Below are 20,290 nucleotides of genomic sequence, written 5' to 3' on the forward strand. Positions count from 1 at the left end.
TGTGTTGGTCACATATCTGTATCCGCTGCTTGGCACAGAGTGGACTCACCTCTCTCCTTTGACTTCGGCTTGCCCCAGTCCTTCAGGGTGACAGCTCTTTTTGTGGGGAAGTATGGTTTAAACGTTGGCTCTGGCCCTTTGTCTTTGGCTCCAGCTCCAGCCCCTGCCTGCAGACCTGGGTCCTTCTCTGGGGCTGTGGCATGACCTTTCCAGGAAGCTGAGGTACTGGGCTGGGAAGCAGCCTCACTCCCCGAGGGGAGCTGCAGGGTGGCCTCCTCCAAGGCGCTGCTCCGAGGAGCCGGCAGAGGCTGGAATTCCCATTGTTTGCAATTGACCATGTCCCATTCCCTCACCAAGGAGATGAGTTTTTGCATGGGTGTGACAGGAGGGTCTTTGGTTTCACATTTCTGTGTGAGGTTGACTGTGGTGGACTTCTTTTTGGGGGGACTTTCAGGGCAGGCCCCCCAGTGTCTGGGGTTGGCACATAGGCTGGAACAGTGGGAGTATGTGCTGGGATTGCCTGCCCGCTTGGCACCTCGGCACAAGGACATCTGGATGGTGCGGGAGTACTGCTCAGTCTCCTCCATTTGGCTGGCCCTGGCGAGGGTCCCCTTGACCTTGTTCCAGGGAGTCCTGTCATTGCAGTCCTGGAAGTCCCCAGGCATGCAGGCTATGGTCTGGGGAGGGAGCATAACAGCTCTGGGCATGTTATGCTTCTACATTGGAGCCTCCCTAGGTCTAATAAGCTGGGCCTCCGAGACTTTACTTGCTCAACCAGAATAATCCCATTCCCGCCCCCCCCCCCTCATCCCCCCCTCCCACCGTGGTCAACCAAGGAGCTTTGCTTAGTCTGAGTGGGGTGGTGTCAGCCCAGGGGCCTCTCAACTCCAAAGGGACATATCAGCATCCCAGGCCACAGCAGCCAAGGTGCCCTGTGCCTCCATCCAGGTCATAGTTACTGTGCTAGCTGCACCCTCTGCTCTACCCCCGTAGCAACGCCGGCCCTGAGCTTTGTGGGCGTGTCCTTCGAGGACACCACTAAACAAAGAGGGCTGGACCTTACTTCTTTGGCATCTCTACCAAACTCCACCAGTGACTCGGGCCCTTCCGTCACCACATGCAACCTCCTGATGGGAAAAGCTTCTTCATTTTCAGATTCCTTCTCCTGGGTCCATGACCTGCAGACTCCAAGGAGGATTGGTTAGTGAGCAGAAGCTTCTAGCCCATTGCCCTCTTGGGCAGGCTGGCTGAGAGTGAACTCTGGACAGTAGGGGAGAAGGGACGTCTAAAGGGTTTTGGCATAGGTCAATGCCCAATCCTGGCCTGCCCCACCCCCTTAACCCCAAGGAGAACAGGCCTTACTGGGAGGTGGGACTTAAAACAGGATTCCCATGAGGAATATAAAGGAACAAACTCCAGAACGTGGGGCCTGGAGCAAAGTCCCTTACTTGTACGCCTCACACTGGGCAAGGGCTTCTGAGAGGGATGGGATGTGGTATTCCTCCACCTCCTGGCAGAAGAGGGGCCACTCCCTGTGGGCGATAAGGAGATGTCGGACTGGGCAGCTGGGTGGGAGTGTGGGTGGGGCACAGGCCTGCAGAGCTGCTGCCCCCACAGCAGTTCACATGTTGGAACTACTAGACCCTCCTCCCTGAAGGCTGCAGGCCTGTGCCCTTTGATACAGAGGAATGGGGTTTCAGCATGCAATGCCCTTCCCCGCGCTTACTTAAATTCAGATGGTAAGAACAGTTTTCCAAGTCTCAGGAAGTTGAGAACGTGTCGAAACATTTGGCCATCTCCGTGGATCAGCAGGGTCTGCCCATACGTGATCCAGTACGCTCTCTGAGGGTTGGACAGCAGTTCTGGATACTGCAAGGGATTGGACACCAGATTGTTAATCTGCTAGTCAAAGGGCTAGGTCTTTAGTAAAGCAGATCAGCCTTCTCTCGCTTCATTTTCCCGACCATTCTAGAGCAGAGGCTTTGGGATCTGTTGGCCACAGAGAGCCATACTGGGGAGCAGAGCATCTGGGGAAGAAGCACATGGTCTCTGCTTCAAGTTTTGCTGGTCCCTAGACCACCCTCTTGAGGCATTTGGAACCCCACCCTCCCTCTTTCCTGGCCTCCTCCCTACCCACACTCCTGAGGGCCTTCCCGGCTGTTCCTATGGAAAGAGCAGGCAGAGGTCCTTGCTCTAAGCAGGTGCTAAAGGCTATGTAAGGGTCAGGTGACTGGTTCCAGAGCTGCTCAGCTACAGAAGCCTGGGGCAGCAGTACCTTCAGCAGGGTCTGCAGGGTGGTTGCATACCAGTGGCTTCCAACATAAACCTTGATGATCTGTTGGGGGGAGTACACAGTAATCTCTGCCATCCACTCCTCATCTAAGGAAACCAACGAGAGGGGACACATCACTTGGGCCAGAAGGTAAATTTTGGTCAACAGTGTATTGCATGTTAAGACTCAATACCTTCACCTGCCATACTGTGTTGCATCCTCTGAGAAGCAGCTGGAATCCCTGACACCAACCTTCTCGGCTACTCAGGGCTTCCTGCGGCTCACCCTTTGGTTTCCTGGTTTCCAAGCCAGGGACTTGGGATGGGACAGGTAAGCCCTTTGGAATCCCAACCCCAAGGGCATCGCTCCTCCTCCCCTGACCCACCTGTCTCAAGAAAGCTGAACTGAGGTTCATGTCTACTCACATGCTACCTGCCTCTGGTTTCTGGTTGGGGTGTCCTGGGTAGGAAACTTTTCATGTGGTTACTTTGACTGGAGCTAGGAGTCCCTGGTTATGTTTGCGCTTATGGTTTGGTGAATGTCATAGAGCCAGCTCTCATCAGTTCACTGTCACTTCTTTAGAGAACAGGCCTCTAGACATGTCTGAGAATGGGGCTTTCTTCTGGGGATGACTGGATATTTGGGAACCAGTTTCTAGTGAGCTTTGTAATGAGTGACAGGTATATAACTAGATTATAATTAGATAAGGGGTAAGAGATACATAATTAGATTGTGAGCTCTATGAAGATAAGGCCTGCATTTGTTTTGGTCACGTTTGCACACCCAGTGTCTACTTTTGTCCTGGTATATGGTAGGTGCTCAACAAATGTTGTTTGCTGCAGAATGTCAGTAATACAGACTAAACTTGACCAGAAAAACTAAACTTTTGTTGATAGGAGGTTATAGGCAGATGGTGAAAACAACTGTCTTTGGACTCAGACTTCAACTCCAGCTCAGTCATGATCTGACTCTATACAGTGGGGCCTTGACTTACAAGTTTAATTTGTTCCGAGATTGAGCTCGTTAAGGAGCTTGTTAACTCAAATTACTCTATCAACTCAATGCAAAAAATCAGCTGGTATCTCAAAAAACTCGTTAGGCGGGACACTCCTAAGTCAAGGCCCCACTGTAATTTGAGCAAGTTACTCCCCTGAGCCTCTGCCTCATTGGTTAAATAGACTCAGGGACTGTTTCTCCCTGGATGGCAGTGAGGATGGATGAGCACAGAATGTCAGCACCCAGCACTGGAGCAGGCATGCCTTGGGGACCGTGTAGCCCCACAAGGGTCAGTCTCTACTTCCCAGTCTGTACTGCCTGAGGCTACTTAATGGGCTTGGGGTAAGGAGGGGTCACTTCACATGAAAGTTTCCCTTTAGGCAAACCCCACAAATGTGGGTCTGTCTGGCTTTCCTTTCTCTTTCCATGTAGTTTCCATGAGGCCCTGGCCAGCCTCATCTTTCCCCTCTGATCCTCCAGACCCTCCCCTGATGCTAAATTCAAAACAAGCTTCTTCATTTACTGAGCACATCCATGGGTGCCAGAGTCCTCGGCTCCAGATGAGTCTTCAGAGCCACTTTCATTGGCTCATAGGTGATGTCCCTCTTGTCCAGGAAGGCACAGAGCTCATACACTTCAGAAATGGTTTCCGTCAGGGGCAGCCGGCAAGTCCCCAGCCAGTTCCTGCCCAGGGGAAAGGCCTGTCACAGAGAGCCCCAGTACCGCACCACTACTAACATCATTTCCTTGATTTAACTGGGAATCTGGTGTTACCCGCAGGACAGTAAGCTTGGACACACACTCACCCTTTTGGAGCTGAGCTTGACCTATTTCAGCAGAGCCCTCTAAATCGACTAATTGCAAGCCTCCAGGCCTTAACTCAAGTTGAAAAGCCAGGCCAGGACCCAGCCACATCTTTCCTGTCCTCATAATTATCTGCCCAAGACATCCAGTCATGTGGTAACCTGCCACGGACTTGGTAGTTGACTAGTACCCTGTGTGCCCAGGAAAGTCTGAACATCAACCCCCTGCATCCAAAGGCGCTTGTCTTTGTCTTCTGTGACATTAGGGGTGGGCCACAAAGGCCCCAAACAACGATATTGGGATAGGACAGCATTGAGGCTTGGCTGATCTTATCTCCAGCACTCAGAAAAACCTAGTTCTATCTTTAGTTTTGGTACCAATGTATTTTGTGAACCTAAAAGAATTGTTCACCTTGACCAGGTGGCTCTGTTGGTTGGAGCGTTGCCCCTTACACCAAATGGCTATGGTTCGATCCCTGTCAGGGCACATACTTAGGTTGCAGGTTCAATCCCCAGTCAGGGCACATACAAAAAGGCAACTGATTGATGTTTCTCTCTTACCTCTCTCTTTCTCTCTTTGTCTCTCTAAAAATCAATAAAAACATATCCTTGGGTAAAGGTTAAAGAAAAAAAGTGTCCCGCTCCGAATCTCAGCTCTCCTTCTATAAAGCAGGATTGGAATCCATGCCCCTGCACTAATGGAGACATTCTGAGCTCATCCCTCAAGGCAAAGGCCAGGTATCACCTCCTCTGTGAAGCCTGCCTTGCCTTCCTTCGGGGAGACTCATCCCTCGCTCTGGCCTCTGTGTGTGTCCAGTGAACCTCTGAAGGGTTGGAGGGGAGGACCTTCGTAGGAGGATCTGCATGGGGGGTCGGTAACACTTAGCATCCTGAGGGTTGTGACTGTGGCTTGGTCACCTCAGACCTAGCTTAGGGCTAGAACCAGAGCAATGGTTTGCAGAGAACAAAGATATGGGCCAGTTTGGGGAACCTCTGCACCTTGACACCAGCCCTCCCCTCTGAGGCTGGGGTTCAGTGATGGTGGTGGGAGTGGCTAAGATGATGGGTTTGCCCCTCAGGACACTACCTCCCTCTGGCTGGGGGGCCCAGGTGGTTCCTAGGGAAAGGCAAAGCCCACCCTGCGTGGGCCGAGCTGTGCTGAGGAGGCCTTACCTGACGTGCTGGAAGAGAACCCCATTCCCCGTGATGTACAGTCTACTTCCGTCCAGCGTGCTCTCAATGCGGAGCTGTCCCAGTGCGGAGTCTGGGTATTTGACCAGCACACCCAGGGCCATCATGTACAGCGGCTTCACAGCCTCCAGGCCGGCTGCGCGGCCCCCCTTCCCCGGGCTTGGGGGAGGACAGGAGGTCCGGGAACAGCCACCTGTGCAGGGAGAAAGGGTGACTCCTAGACCCCCTCACAGTCATACCTGTATTGGGACCTTTGGGTCTCCTTCCTGCTGCTTTGAATTAGTACTGAAGAGGCTTAGAGACAGCTTACTTCCTTGCACAGCCCAGGTCTGGATCTTCTCAAAATGAGTACTATTTTTCACTTCTGAGTCAGGTTTAGAGGTCAGAGCTATTAGCTGGGAGAAGGGAAAAATCTGTTGCATCACTAACATTTGGAGTTCAGAATTTTCGGCGCAGCAGCCACCTGGCCCTGCCTCTGCAGGAACCTCTAAGTTTCAGGCCCTGCTGTAACCAGCCATGGGCAAGTTCAGCAGCCATCGCACAGAACCCAAGGTGTGCCACAGTTTCCCGGATTCAGTGCCTCCCTCCTGGGCAGAATTTCCCCCAAAGACACAGTAGGTGGTGTTACTAGCAGGTGGGCATTTGGGTTGCTGGCTCACAGGCAGGGCCTTGTGCTCCTGCTGTGGGCACAATGCACAGCCTGCAGTGGCCACACTGGGCTGCTGGGCAAGCTGCTGGGTGATTTTCATGCATCATCTCCAATCCCAACAGCAGCCCCACAAGACAGGTAGTGCCAGCCTCACATCACAGCCGAGGGTACTAATTAAGTCCCACTGTGCTGAGAGACTAGTTCAGCACCTTGTCCGAACCTGCAAAGCAAGACGGGAGCAGAGCCTGTCTCCGGGGCTACTGGAGCCGTTTCCCTTAGGTGTGGTGCTTTATAAAAGGCAAAGCCCGCACTGTGTTGGGGGACTGCCCGCGGCCTACAGAGCCTACCTTCACATAGCTCTTGTGGATGAGGCACCTCTCCACCCATCTCTCAGGAACAGAAGCCCTTGGGGGAGGGGTTTGAAGTCACACCCCGTTCAGTGGATTGTTAGAGCCTGGGCCAGGCCCCCTGAGACCTGCTGCAGGATGCAATGGCCCCCAAATAGGATAGGACTTCATCTGCCAGGAGGGAGGCTGGGAGAGCTGGCCCTGCAGACAGGGAAAGGCCCATTCCCATGGGATGAATGGTGGTGTGCAGGCCTCGCTTCACACGTGCTCTACATGCTCGGTTCCATACATTCTCAGAAGGCCTGCTGAGGCCACATTGAAGCAGCTAGTTCCTGAAACATGCACAGAAGCTCCCGTGGATGTGCAGGAATTGCAGAATGGGAGGAAAAGCAAGTAAAAACTGAGGGATGGAGCAAGCTGGAATGAGGGAGCACAGAAAGCATGAAGGCCTGGACTGGGTCAGGGTCAGGGTCAGGAAGTGTCAGGTCAGGGCAGAAACAGACACAGCAGCCAGGGGTTTCGAAATAGGGGACAAGGGAATTTGGAGGTGGGTGGGAACACTGAAGCACTAGTGAGGAATTTGCTCAAGCATTTCCCACCCCCCACCGTGCCTGGAAAACAAAATTCCGGGAGTGGCAGGTGGGTGCTCTAAGTTTCCAGTGTCTCCCCACTTCCACAAGCAGAGCAGACCTGCCTGGCCTCTGGGAAGTCTGGCATCAGGCCCAGCCTCCCTTCCTAGCACATTCTGGCTTGGTTTCCCCATGTAGGCAGAGCTGGGCTACCTCCAGCCCCTGCTGGCTGTAAGCCATCCACCCTCAGTGGGCAGGCCGAACAGAGACCACACGGGGCTTCAGATTGACATTTCTCCTCTTGATTCTAAGCCCAAATGCCTGCTTCTTGCACAACCAGCCAAAGCCCAAAGTAGTTGTGGGAGGGGAGATGTTTGTTCTTGGCTTTTCCAGCTCAAGCCTGACCACCCCGAAGGTGAAGGGGAGGGCACGTTTCCCGGGTGACATACCCATGTTCATCCGGTACAACCTCACAGCTTCAGTGAGTGCAGGGATTTCTAGAATTTCCACTTCTGCTTCTAACACATCGATATTGGAGAAATTATCTGGTAGTAAAATCTTCTGTGAGCGAAGAAAATTCACTTGAAAAGCAAAGGAAAACCAAATGAGTTAATGAAGCAATTTCTAATGTCACTGAAGGTCCAGGTTTTGACAGGTGTTTGGTGCTGCAACTTATCCTAGGTTCTCCTTGTTCTGAAATGTTTTTTGAACATACCTGGTTAGATTAGCTTTAATTCTGTGGTTTTCAAGGTGAAAGACCACAAATTACTTTGTCTTCCCGTATTTGAGGCCATGGGTGTGGTCTCCCATGGCCTGGCCTGGGGCTCCCACGCCAGGACCTCCTGGTGAGCACAATGGCACTGAGACTTACCCTGTGAGTCTTGACCCAAGAGCAGGTCATTCCAAAAGAGGGAGTTGTCTTGCTGCTTAGAGAGGAAGGGCCCAGCTGAGCCTGGACTGGCAGGTGCACTTGCAGTCTGTCCCTGCCTGGACTGCAGTGTAGGAGGCAGAGATGCAGCCCACGCTAATGCCCTGTGTGAATCAACTTGGAGACTCAGAAGCACATCACAACTTTCCAGGTGACTATGAATATGAATGGCTGGGGTTCCAGGCATTTGGGCCCCTAGATCAACTTGGGTGTTTCCTGCCCTCTTCATCTAGGCGGCAGCAGCATCTTAGAATCAAAGGGGTCATTCAGTTCACACCCCCACCAGAGCTTGTCCTGGGGCAGTGGGGGGAGGGAGGCTCTCTTCTGTCCAGGGCTGAAGATCTCACCCCTCCTTGGGTCACTGATTCAGGTGGATAATTCCACAAGGACTGGGGAAACTCTCACCATCCACCTTCCTTCCCTTTTATTCTGATTTAATGGAAGTGAGAGCAGGTAGGGACCATCCTTTGAAATACCCCTATTTTCTCATTTGATGAACCTAGGGTTCCTTGGTGAGGGGAACCAAGGCCTAGAGCCCACTTGGATACGTAAGGACAGAACAAGATGAGTAGCTGACCTTGGAGTCCAGCTCAGGGCCTTGCCCTTCACACCAACTCCTGTGGCCCTGACACTGCAGGTAGTTTCCAGTGCCCCCTTACACCCAGGCCACTCCCAAATGAACAAGGAACAAAATAGCCCTGAGGAAAATAGAAGTCTAAAGCTGGGCTTCTGCTTGCCTCCCCACAGACTTTGTCATGCCCCCTCCACCTCTGCCCAGGGAAGCCCCTGAGGTCCTAAGCACCAAGCTGGGCCTCTCCGTGGGGAGGAGTGGATGCTCTCAGTCCACCCCCTCCTCCCACCCCTACCCCCAATGTTGCCCTCTTCCCGCCACAGAGCAATCACCAATGAACCGGAACTCGCTGCACTCGCACTCGATCAGGGCCACAGTCTCAGCCAGCCACAGCAGGTTGTCCTCCGTCACCAGGCTTGGATATTTGGCCACTAGGTCTAAGGGCAGGAAGCAGTACTGCACTTCCTCTTCCGTGTCTAGCAGTGGTGTGTCCATGAGCCCCAAAGGTGCCTTATCATGTAGGCCTGGAGGAGAATGGGCAAAGGGTGTCACCGCCTCCAAGAGGCCAAGGCTCTTAGAGGCCACCAGGACTCACTGATCCAGGAGTCCCAGAGGAAGCTAAAAAGATTCACCCAGGAGATGGTCCCTGCCTGGTGCCTCTTTCCTCTGTATTTAGATGTAACCCTAAGGTTTGGCAGGAGTGTGGTGGGGAGCAGGGCATGGACATCTAGTTTTTCTCTAGTGAAGGGCAGTGGGATATGTTATAAAATTTTAGCTTATGTATTCAAAGTTATTAAATTCACATTGGTTATCTATTTGGTTCATTCTAATTGATCAAACCAACCATTGTGACCTACAGGTAAAAATAGATCCTTTTGACTCTCCTGGAAGCCCCAAACCCATCCATAATCATGAATGGTTGTTTGGTGTCTCAGATTGGCTAATCCATACTGCAAGGCACACAACAGACAGTGACCATTTGGGGACATTGCTTGTGTGGTGGTGAGAGTGACTTGAAAGGATGCCGGAGTTCCCAGGCGACTAGGAAGCGTGGAATTCAGCCCAGCTCTGCCCAATATGCAGAGGAATGAATGTGGAGGAGGATGTTTGCTGCCTGTGGGTGAGCAGCCATGGAGAGGGCATGTGACAGGGTACAAGATCAAAGGAGATGACAGTGAGATAGAGCAGTCATTCAGAACTAGTTCAGAAATCAGGGTACTCTCTGGATGGAAGCCACTCCTGTTAGGATGAGAAGTAAAGTGGGGGCTTCGGGAGGGTCAGCCTGTGCTTATACCTGTGAAGGCTGGGCTTTTTATAGGAAATTCCGAGGGTTTGCTGATACACTTCCATGTTCGCCAGTAGTTGAGAGATGCTCTCTCGGCAACAGGTATGTCTGCAGGCCGCACGCGGAGATGGTGTTTTCCTTCCTTCAGATTATCTAGAGTCTTGGATAAAGAAGATGGCTGCGTTGAAAATTCTAAACCAAATAACTATCTACCAGCTCTAGGGTAAAATACCAGAAAAAATAATAGATGACTTTCTTTGATAAATGTTTCGGAATAGAGTCAATCACACAAATATGTAAAAATTTAGGTCTGTAAGATGACACGCTGATATTAAAAATCTCAATGATGATTTCTCTCCTGACTTTTGAAATACTTTTTGGATTATAATTTACATGGATTAATAGACATTTATTTTACACAATCTTTAGGGTAATTTCTACTTAACTATCAAAAACTCGTGATTTTCTGTTATCATTTCCCCTCAAGAGTTCAAAAACCCCTTTGACCTGTTATAATTGTTTTCTGCTTGTTTGTGCTCCTCCTAACCATGGAACCTGGTCTAACTAGGGAAATGGAGGTGGCACGGGGTACGTTTTTCCAAGTGCTCGCACTCATTCGCTCATTTATCCCAACACAGCTCTGGCAGGCAGATGTGGTGTTTGCATTCCGGTTTTGCTGATGTGTCAGTTGTGGTCAAAGGATTTGTGACTTGCCCAAGCAGTCTTCCAAGTCCAGAGCCTCTCCGCTTCAAGGAGCAGGTGACCAGGGGTGGGCTGAGGCGGGAGTGGAGCACCCCAGCTAGGCAGAGCTGAAGCCCAGGCAGGTGGGCTGGGTGTCTTCATGCCGCCTGAATTCAGGAACCCATTCTCCCTCAGAAGTCCTGCTTAGGGGGCAGGTTATCATAACATCAAGCCCATTTTTTTTCTGTCCCCAGCTTAGAAGAAAAATTTCTTAAGGCATTTTTGGATATAGCTGGAAAAGTCATCCTGTAAAGGCATCACATGGCCAGTTTTTTCTCTAAGGGCTTCATAATGGATAGAAAACCTCAGATTCAGTATGAAACTAATAAAAGAACCTGCTTTTAATTCCTATCTACCCAGGTGAGGCTTGTGAAATGATTCATGGAAATCCTGAGATTTGAGAAGAGCCCTCTGGTGGCTATGGCTATAAACTGCACCCACATAACTAAAGATCTGCAAAAGGTGGGGACCAGAGTGAGGCTTCCCCATTTAGAGTGGCTGGTGGAGTTGTGGAAGGACTGGGGTTTGAGTCTTGACTCTGTCCCTTAAAAGCTAACATTTATTGTCCAGGCACTTTTAAACTAAATCCTCCTAATGTACCCCCGACCCACAAAGTAGGCTCTAGCACTATCAGTCCCATTTAGCAAATGGGAAACAAGGCCCAGGAAAGGAAGAGTATTTAGGGCTCCAAGTAAGTGGAGATGCTGGGAATGGAACCCAAGATTCTACCCATGTTCTTAACTACTGCTCTTAACTAGCTGCCTCCCACTTGTCACTTAACCTTTCTGAGCCTCAGGCTCCTCACATGCAAACTAGAAATAGTAAAATCTGGGAGGTAGTGTTAAAGGATATGATGTTAAATTTAATTTCATTTCTCTTAGTGGTCAGAATCCAAGCTACCTTTCCACCTTCATCTTCCACCATTATTTCATCCCCACCCCATCATCAGTGACATAAATGCCACAAAACTCTAAATGGAGGAAGGAGGTAGGGAGGTAGGGAGGTAGGGAGGTAGGGAGGTAGGGAGGTAGGGAGGTAGGGAGGTAGGGAGGGAAGGAAGGAAGGAAGGAAGGAAGGAAGGAAGGGAAGGAGAGAGGGAGTGAGGGAGGGGGGAGGAAAGAAAGAAAGAAGGAAGGGAGGGAGGGTACTTCAGAGAGCTAGACTCCCAGCTGTCCTTTGCCTTTGCTAACTAAAGTTGCCATAGTGTGTGTGGCTGGTCTTCTATGGACTTCAATTCCACTTCTATCTGCCTGAATATTACTTCTAGAATTTTTATTCTTTATATGATCCAGAAAGTTATTAGAAGGAAGATTTCTTTAAGGAAAATACAGATTTGAATTCAGATGGATAATTGCTAGCACAAGGATAATTAGTGTTGTTTTTGGCTTAGATAGTAATGAAAAACAAGTCAATCAGAAGCAGCATAAGACTGATGGCACAGGAGCAGTGTGTATGTGTGTGGGGCGGATTGCTAAAAGATGGCTGACAAATGCACTGCTGGCAGAGCTTTGGGACTTAATGGAGGTTTTCCAAAGGAGCAACAGTGCTCAGAGATGCCCGATGCTCTGATGTGGGCTGTTGCTCTACTTTTTTTTTTTTAAATATATTTTTATTGATTTCAGAGAGGAAGGGAGAGGGAAAGAGGGAAACATCAATGAAGAGAATCTTTGGTCACCTGCCTCTTGTACGCCCCACACTGGGGATTGAGCCTGCAACCCGGGCATGTGCCCTGACCAGGAATTGAACTATGACCTCCTGGTTCACGGTCGACACTTGACCATTGAGCCATGCCGGCCGGGTGCACTGCTCTATTCTTCATGGCATTTACTTCTGCCATTGTATCACTATATGATTCATTCTTATATCTCTAGTGCTTGATCTGTGATTGCTGCTCAATTCACAATAAATGTTACATTTAGAGTCAAGGCAATAATAGGTATCAAGTGTGCCCTTCGGAGGCCAAAGCTACAGACTGGGGGGGAGATGGGATAGGCAGGTGAGTGGGGATTGGTAGAGAGATAAGGGTTGCAGATATGCAGGGGTGAGGAGGAGTGGAGAGCAGAGCAATGTAAACCCAGGTGCCTGTCTTCTAGAAGCTTCTCATCTCATTCTGTTTGTTGGCTCCTTCTCATGGCTTCCCAACAAAGCCTACCATGCTACAGATAATCCCGAGTTGGATACTCCACCTGTTGAGTGCGTGGGAACTTCAGTTAGTGGGAGGCAAGGTCCCATTTTTATTGGTAGGGGCTAAATCTGAAGGACTTTACAGTGAAGAGCACTAACTGTTTAGGACAGTTTAGTTATGTGCTGTCCAGTGTGGTAGCCATTAGCCACATGAGGCTAATGTGACCGTCTGAGATATGTCATAAGCATAAAACACATCAGATTTTAAAGACTTAGTACAAAAACAGAATGTAAAATATATCAATTTTAATATTTTGATTACATGTTGATATGATAGTATCTATATATATAAAAGCCTAAGTGACCAAATGACCGAACGACTGAACGACCGGTCGCTATGACATGCACTGACCACTAGGGGGCAGGTGCTCAATGCAGGACCTGGTGGTCAGTGTGCTCCCACAGCCAACCTCCCATGGTCCCTCCCACTGGCTGGCCGGCCCAGATTGGCCTTGATCGGGACTGGGCGAGATGGCCCCGACTGGCCCTATTTGCTGGCTAGGCCGAGGGACCCCACCCATGCACAAATTCCTGCACCAGGCCTCTAGTTTTAAATATATTGGGTTAAATTTAAAAAATTGTTAAAATTAATGTCACCTGCTTTTTTATTTTTTTAAATGTAGCTACTAGAAAATTTAAAATTACATGTGTAGCTCACATTATATATATAATATAAATATATATATAATTTTTTTAAAAAATATATTTTATTGATTTTTTACAGAGGAAGGGAGAGGGGATAGAGAGTTAGAAACATCGATGAGAGAGAAACATTGATCAGCTGCCTCCTGCACATCTCCTACTGGGGATGTGCCCGCAACCAAGGTACATGCCCTTGGCCGGAATTGAACCTGTGACCCTTCAGTCCGCAGGCCAACGCTCTATCCACTGAGCCAAACCGGTTAGGGCTCACATTATATTTTTATTGTATCCTCTCCTTTTATCCTTAAAGCTCATAGGAATAATCAGCTGCCTCCCACTTGTCACGTAACCTCTCAAAGCCTCAGGCTCCTCACATGCAAAGTGGAGACAGTAAAATCTGGGAGGTAGTGTGGTAGAATGCTTTCAGTAAATGCTGGCTGAATGCATTAAGTTGTGCTGCCTGAAAAGAGTCTTTAGACTAAGAATTGGCAAGCTCCATTTTCTCCAAGCAATTGTTTGTACATTTAGGCAAGAATCTGAGTCTCTGAACAGGCCTTAGTGAGGAAAGTGATGGAAATGTGTGAGGCTGTTGATTTGCTTGATGGCTGTTCATTCTCCAGCTGTATTTACACTCAGCTCCAGTGAATAAATACAGCTTCAGTTGTGCCAACCTAAATGTTTATTATTTTTGAAAACACCATTTCCAAAACATAAGCACTTGTTTTACGGTCTGTTTTAGAAAGGCCAATCCACATGATTCTTCGAATACTCTACCACACACAATTTGGAATTTTGGAATTGGACCAAACTCATTGGCCTCTGAATGGTTATCTCCCATTTAGAAGTTGTTTTCAGTTATATTTTGTCTCAATTTGGGAAGTGAAGACAGCAAAGGAGTTAGTTTGATAAATGTTTGTATTACAGGCTTATGTAATTTAGAAATGGTTCTTCAAAAAAATTGCCTTTGTCTCTTTGGTTTTCTGTAATGAACAAGTGGCTCCTTCCTTTTCCCACAAAACGGTGCTTGTTAGAGTCATCAGCAATCTTGACATGCCGGCCATTTACGTGGTTTTGAAGCCACTTGTAAGCAATTCTAGTAGTCCATTCTCGGGGTAGTTGAAAATTTTTAAAATGCAGGTGGGTAGCTTGAAAAGGATACCACAACCACTTGCACTGGAGTATGGTAAGCATTTTGATTTCTAAATATATAATAACTTTTAAAAGAAAACATTTAATTATTTAGTAAGGAGTTTCTATAAAAACATACATTATAAATGTTCTCATTCCTACATGACCCAGACATGCATGGTCTACCTCAATTTTCTTCTAAGAGGTGTTGGGGAGGCACAGTTGGTAGTGCACTGAGCTGCAGTGTGGCTTGTTGGGTCAGTGAATGTGGAGATAAAATGAGTCACACCTTGTCCAGACGGTGGGATTAATCTGAAGACTAGCTAAGGGTCCTTCCCAGTCATCTTCCAGGATAAAAAAAAAAAAGTGATTGCAGCCTAGCCGGTGTGGCTCAGTGGTTGAGTGTCAACCCATGAAACAAGAGGTCACTGGTTTGATTCACAGTCAAGACACATGCCTAGGTTTCAGGCTTGATCGCCAGTAGGGGGTGTGCAAGCGGCAGCCGATCAATGTTTCTCTCTCATTGATGTTTCTATCTCTCTATCCCTCTCCCTTCCTCTTGCTCTAAGAATCAATAAAAACATATTTTTTTCAAAAATGTCATTGTTCAATAATTAAAAATATACTAAAGATAAACCACAGAAATGATTTCTATAATTTGGAGAAAATTTAAGAAAAAAGGCAGTGGTCTTTGGTGCTACTTTAATGGTTATAAGTAAAGGCATTTAAAGCTGTTACTTACAATGAGAAAACAAGGAGTCTTGGAAAACAGAGAAGTGAAGGCAAAGGAAAGATTATGCAGTTTGGAGGACTTTTTGCTTTGCTGTAAATGTTGTGGACTTAACAGGCAAAATGAGAAGTAATACTCTTGATCAATCTTTTTATTTTAAATCTCAGACACAGTGCATATAACAAACCCTATAATTTATAAAGTTTTCACCTTTTAAAATTCAACAACAAAAACAGTATAAGCTTAAAATAGGATTTTCAAGAGTCAAGAACATACTCTCAGGAGATGGTAAGTCTCATTCTGGGTCTATGTTGGCTGTTAGTATAGATTAGGCAGAATCAGGATGAAATCCTTTATTCAGAACATGCATTCTCAGTATATTCTTACTTTAACTTACTCATCACACTTTTCCATTAAGAGGGTCATCTTAGCAACCAAAATACAAAACAATGTTTAGTGATGTAAGGCCTATGTTTACTGATCACCACTCCTAGAAGATAAGAGTATCTTACCTGTAGCAAAGGCATCAGCTGCAAACCCAGTGCTTGCTCATAGAGCAAGTTCAGTTCTGCACAACTGGAGAAGGAGAGTTTGGAGGTGTAGAGGTAATAGTGCACGTGCCTAAATGTGGAACCATCTCTGTCAATAAACAGCCTCTGGTTTTCCAAAGAAGTCAAAGCTGAAGCCTCTTTCCACAATAGGGAGTCTGGGAATTGAGCGAGTTTGCTTCTGGGAACTGAGAAATGCCAGCCCCCAACGTTGAAATGAAACAAATCCTCTGCTGACTCGTGAGGCATGCCAGGCTCCTCCTAAAGGGGAATGAAAAGAGAGCTATGCAGGAAAAGAAAGAAAAAGCATCCATATTGGAAAGGGGAAAGTAAAACTACCTCAATTTATAGATGACATGTTTTTTTCATATAGAAAAGCCTAAAAAATTCACTAAGAAATGGTTAGAATGGGTTCAACAGGTTAATCAACATAAAAAGAAATCAACTGTATACTAGCAATGAACAATCCAAAAATGAAATTAAGAAAACAATTCTATTCACAATAGTATTAAAAGGTGTTACTTACTTTATCTCCACAATCACTGACCCAACAAGTCACACTACAGGTCAGTGCACATCCAACTGTACCTACCCAACACCTCTTAGAAGTACAAAATATTTAGGAATACGTTTAACAAAAGAAGTATAATACTTACACTCTGAAAACTTTAAAACATTGTTAAAAGAAATTTTAAAAGACCCAAATAAATGTAAAAAAAAATAATCCCATGTTTATGGATTGGATGACTTAATATTGTTAAGATGGTAATATTCCCCAAATTGATCTACAGATTGAATACAATCCCTATGAAAATTCCAGCTGTCTTTATTTTGGTAAAAATTGACAAGCTGATGTTAAAATTCATATGGAAATACAAAGGGCCCAGAGTAGTCAAAACAATCCTGAAAAAGGAGAACAAAATTTGAGGATTCATACTTTCCACTTTCAAAACTTACTACAAATTTACAATAATCAAGATGGTGTGCTGCTGGTATAAGGATAGACATATGAAAAAGTGGAATAGAATTAAGAGTCCAGAAATAAACTCACGTTTAAGGTTAATTGAATTTTGAAAAGGGAGCCAAGACAATTCAATTCAAAGAATAGCCTTTTCAAAAAATGGTACTGTGCCCTAGCTGGTTTGGTTCAGTGGATAGAGTGTTGGCCTGTGGACTGAAGCAGCGGTTGCCAACCAGTAGTCCGCAAACCACTGGTGGTCCGTGACATCCTAAAGGTTGGCAACCGCTGGACTGAAGGGTCCTGGGTTTGATTCTGGTCAAGGGCACTTGCCCAGGTTGTGGGCTCGATCCCCAGTGTGGGATCGAGCAGCCGATCAATGATTCTCTCTCATCACTGATGTTTCTATCTCTCCCTCTCCCTTCCTCTCTGAAATCAATAAAAATATATTTAAAAAGAACTCTTACAACTGAATAATAAATAGATGAATAACTAAATTTAAAAGTTGGTAAAGAATCTAAATAGATATTTTTCCAAAGATACATAAATGGCCAATATCATGTGTAAAGTACTTAACAGTAGCCTTCAGGAAAATGTACAAAATTCACGATGAGATAGCACCTCACACTCACTAGGATGGCCTGAATCAAAACAATAGATGATAACAAGTGTTAATAAAGATTGCAGAAATTGAAACTCTCATATACTAGTGGGAGTATAAAATGGTGCAGCTGGCTCTGGAAAAGTTTGCTGGTTCCTCAAAATGTTAAACATGGAGTTACTATATGACCCAACAATTCCACTTCTAAGTATAAACTCAAGAGAAATGAAAACCTATGTATGTCCACACAAAAACTCGCAGACAAATGTTCATAGAAGTGGTAAATAGTGTATAAAATTTCACCTAAGAAAGAACCATAAAACAATATTAAATTCTAGGTAAAAAATTATGCATGCTGAAGTGATTGGGATACAATGTACTGATATTACAACTTATTTTGAAATGCATAAAAAATAAAATGGATTAATGGAGGAATAGATAGATGAACATGGACTAAAACAAATACAGCAAAATGTTCATTGTAGAATCCAGATGGTGGGTGTAAAACGTTCACTGTACAATTCATTCAACCTTTCTGAATGTTTCAAAATTTGCATTAAAATGTTGGTGGGAATAAAGAGTGTTAAAGTAAGAGGTGCTTGCCTAAGAGAGGAAAAGTCCATTTCTCCAACAAAACCCTGAATCTCCAATTTTGACAACTGATGAAGGAAAAGAAATGCTTGCAGCAAAGAAGGGTGTGGGGTTCTTTCCTCTCATAAGCAGACTGGTCTCAATATTCAGATATAAAGAAGAGCAATTCTGGATGTCACATTTGAGGCTGGAAGAGTTAAAGGGGACTTAAAGGGAATTACAAATTGTAAAATGGTGTCATGACTCAGCAGCAGAGCTGGAAAAACCAAGCTAATGAGTTAATCTAGGCTTTTGAGTCCTGACCCTTCTAAATACGAGTAATGTGATCAGCTGAGAGTAACTAAGGGCCTCGCCTAGACCAGAAATCATAAATATGCAAGGACTCTTGACTTTGCTTTCTGTTCTCCTTAAAGGTGATTGGATAGTTGAGAGCTCGGTGAACAGTGCTGTGAGCGTGCAAATTTTAGATGCTAAAGAAAACCTGCTCCTGAAGGTGAGCCACAGTTCTGGTCTCCCTTCCTCTTTTCTTACTAAGGACAGAGTTTGACAAGAGGGTCTCGGCTTAAGCGTTTGCCTCCTTCTTATATATGCATGCCCCATTCGAGGCTGGGGTCTCAGAGGTGCCTGCTGTAGTGAGGGTGGGGTTAAGGATGTGGTTGTTCTTTCCAGTTTTCTTCCCCAAGACTGCTCAGGGGCTGGTTAGTGGTGAGCCATCCCAGCTTGGGGAGAGCCCTTAATCACTGGCAAACTTTGGGGCCTGTAGTCCTTAAAGGGCAAAAGGCCTCTTGCCAGACGGACTTCAGGAAATGGACTAGCTCTAGTAGAGCCATCTCCACCCCCTCCCAAAGAGCATCTTTCTTTTCCACACTGATCCCTCTCCCCCCAAAAAATTTCTAGAGCTAGAACCACCTCATGCTCTGACTTCTCAGAGCCAAGTTCCCCAACGTTTCCCATTATGACTCTGAGGGCTGCTTCCCCATTCTTCAGATCTGGATCCCCTCCTCTCCCCCCACCCCCCTTTACAGTCTATCCTAGCAGCACAGTCAACATCCACAAGCGCTGAAATGTAAAGACCTTCCCCGTCAAGGAGCACACCCCCACTCATCAGACCTGGAGTCCCCCAAATCCTCAAAGCTAGAACACTTGAGCATCCTTCCAATGTTCCAGACCCAGCACCCAGAGCCTTCAAAGCTGGGGCCATATCCCCCCAGCATATCCCAGAGCCAGTAACCAACCCTATCCTCCACCACACCGCCCCCAAATTCGCTGTTTCAATGGGTTTGGTGCCCCAAAAGAGTGGGCTCCATACCATGGTTCGGACTCCTGCAGCAGGCGGGTGGGCGGGCGCGTGACCCTGGCAATAACGGCCCCCTGACGAGCCGGGAGGGGCAGACCAGGGGCGGGGCCTGGCGGCGAGGGCGGGGCCTGGCAGCCAGGGGCGGGGCCTGGCGGCCAGGGGCGGGGCCTGGCGCGCGCCGGGCAAGCGCGCGGGCGTCGACAGGTGAGCGGAGAGGACCGGAACGGCCTGGCGGGCGGGCGGGGATGGCGGAGCAGTGGGATCTGGACGAGGAGGGCATCTGCCGCCTGGGGGCGCTGAACCTGGAGCACCCGGGTAGGGCCAGGCCGGGAGCCTGGGGTCTGAGTCTGAGGGGAGAAAACAGGCGGAGGCAGGGAACCTGAGGTAGACTCGGGGGTGGGGGGTGGGGGTGGGGGCGGTGGAGGCGAGGGCCCAGAGGCGGAGGAGGGGGTTATTGGAGGAACTGAAGTAACCAGGGAGTCCGGGCCGCAGGGCGAGGAATTGAGAGAGGGGAGCAGAGACACGGGATGAACTCGACATGGCGGCCGGAACGCAGAACTGGACTGTGTCTGGTCTAGTGGAAGGAAACGGAGTCTCAAGAAGGGTGTTGGCGGGAAAAGGAAGGTGCTGAGAAGGGCGTTTGAGGTCGGGGTGCTATGGAGGAGGCACGAAGGGCGGGCCGGTTGGGGTGAAATGCTCGTCGTCCACTCTCTGCCTTAAGAACTAGGCCATTTCTCGGACCCACCTGGATGCGTAGCTTCCTTTTAAGAGAGACTCGGAAAGGGACCGGAAGCGAAAGGAATAGCGTTGGGTTTCTCAGCACCTGGGTCAAGGCCCCAGCCCTGACTTGGTCCAGGAGGTAACGCTGGCTGAGCGACTCCGGACCCAGCCTTTGCCCTGGGGGCTGACCCACACAGGTTGCTTTCTGAGTGTCTAAGGGATGGAAATGTTGGGAAAGTTATCAGCATTTCTAATTCAACTTTTACCCTTTCTAAATATATGGTTAGTGCCAAGCCCTGTGTTAGTACCTTCCTTGCATTATTCAATCCCCCAAAGAGCTTCTGAAGCGGACGCTGGCGTTGTTCCCATTTTACAGAATTAGGTTTAGACCCTGGGCGCATACTCCAGAGTCGCAGAGCCCCAAGGGATGCAGCCAGGGTTTATTAACCCGGGACTCTGATCCCAGAGCCTGGGCTCTAATCGGAACACAAAGTTGCCCTTTTTGCTTCTAGTACTTTTTATTTGTGGGATATGAAATA

At 47.8% G+C, this 20,290-nt stretch overlaps 1 protein-coding gene across 1 annotated transcript in view; it reads right to left on the minus strand.

The window, feature by feature from the left end:
- KCTD19 (potassium channel tetramerization domain containing 19) overlaps positions 1–20,290 on the minus strand; it is a gene marked incomplete at its 5' end in the record, with an annotated part of 32,783 nt that overhangs the window by 5,076 nt on the left and 7,417 nt on the right. Inside the window, 11 exons of the mRNA XM_081108352.1 lie at positions 50–677; positions 1,064–1,178; positions 1,449–1,532; positions 1,727–1,869; positions 2,276–2,379; positions 3,792–3,952; positions 5,245–5,455; positions 7,277–7,408; positions 8,659–8,850; positions 9,621–9,771; positions 15,549–15,845. Coding sequence (XP_080964478.1) covers positions 50–677; positions 1,064–1,178; positions 1,449–1,532; positions 1,727–1,869; positions 2,276–2,379; positions 3,792–3,952; positions 5,245–5,455; positions 7,277–7,408; positions 8,659–8,850; positions 9,621–9,771; positions 15,549–15,845 — 2,218 coding nt within the window. The remainder of the gene's footprint in view (positions 1–49; positions 678–1,063; positions 1,179–1,448; positions 1,533–1,726; positions 1,870–2,275; positions 2,380–3,791; positions 3,953–5,244; positions 5,456–7,276; positions 7,409–8,658; positions 8,851–9,620; positions 9,772–15,548; positions 15,846–20,290) is intronic.

Source organism: Myotis nattereri (genome assembly GCF_964212035.1).
Source record: "Myotis nattereri genome assembly, chromosome: 15".
In the NCBI taxonomy this organism is placed as follows: domain Eukaryota; kingdom Metazoa; phylum Chordata; class Mammalia; order Chiroptera; family Vespertilionidae; genus Myotis; species Myotis nattereri.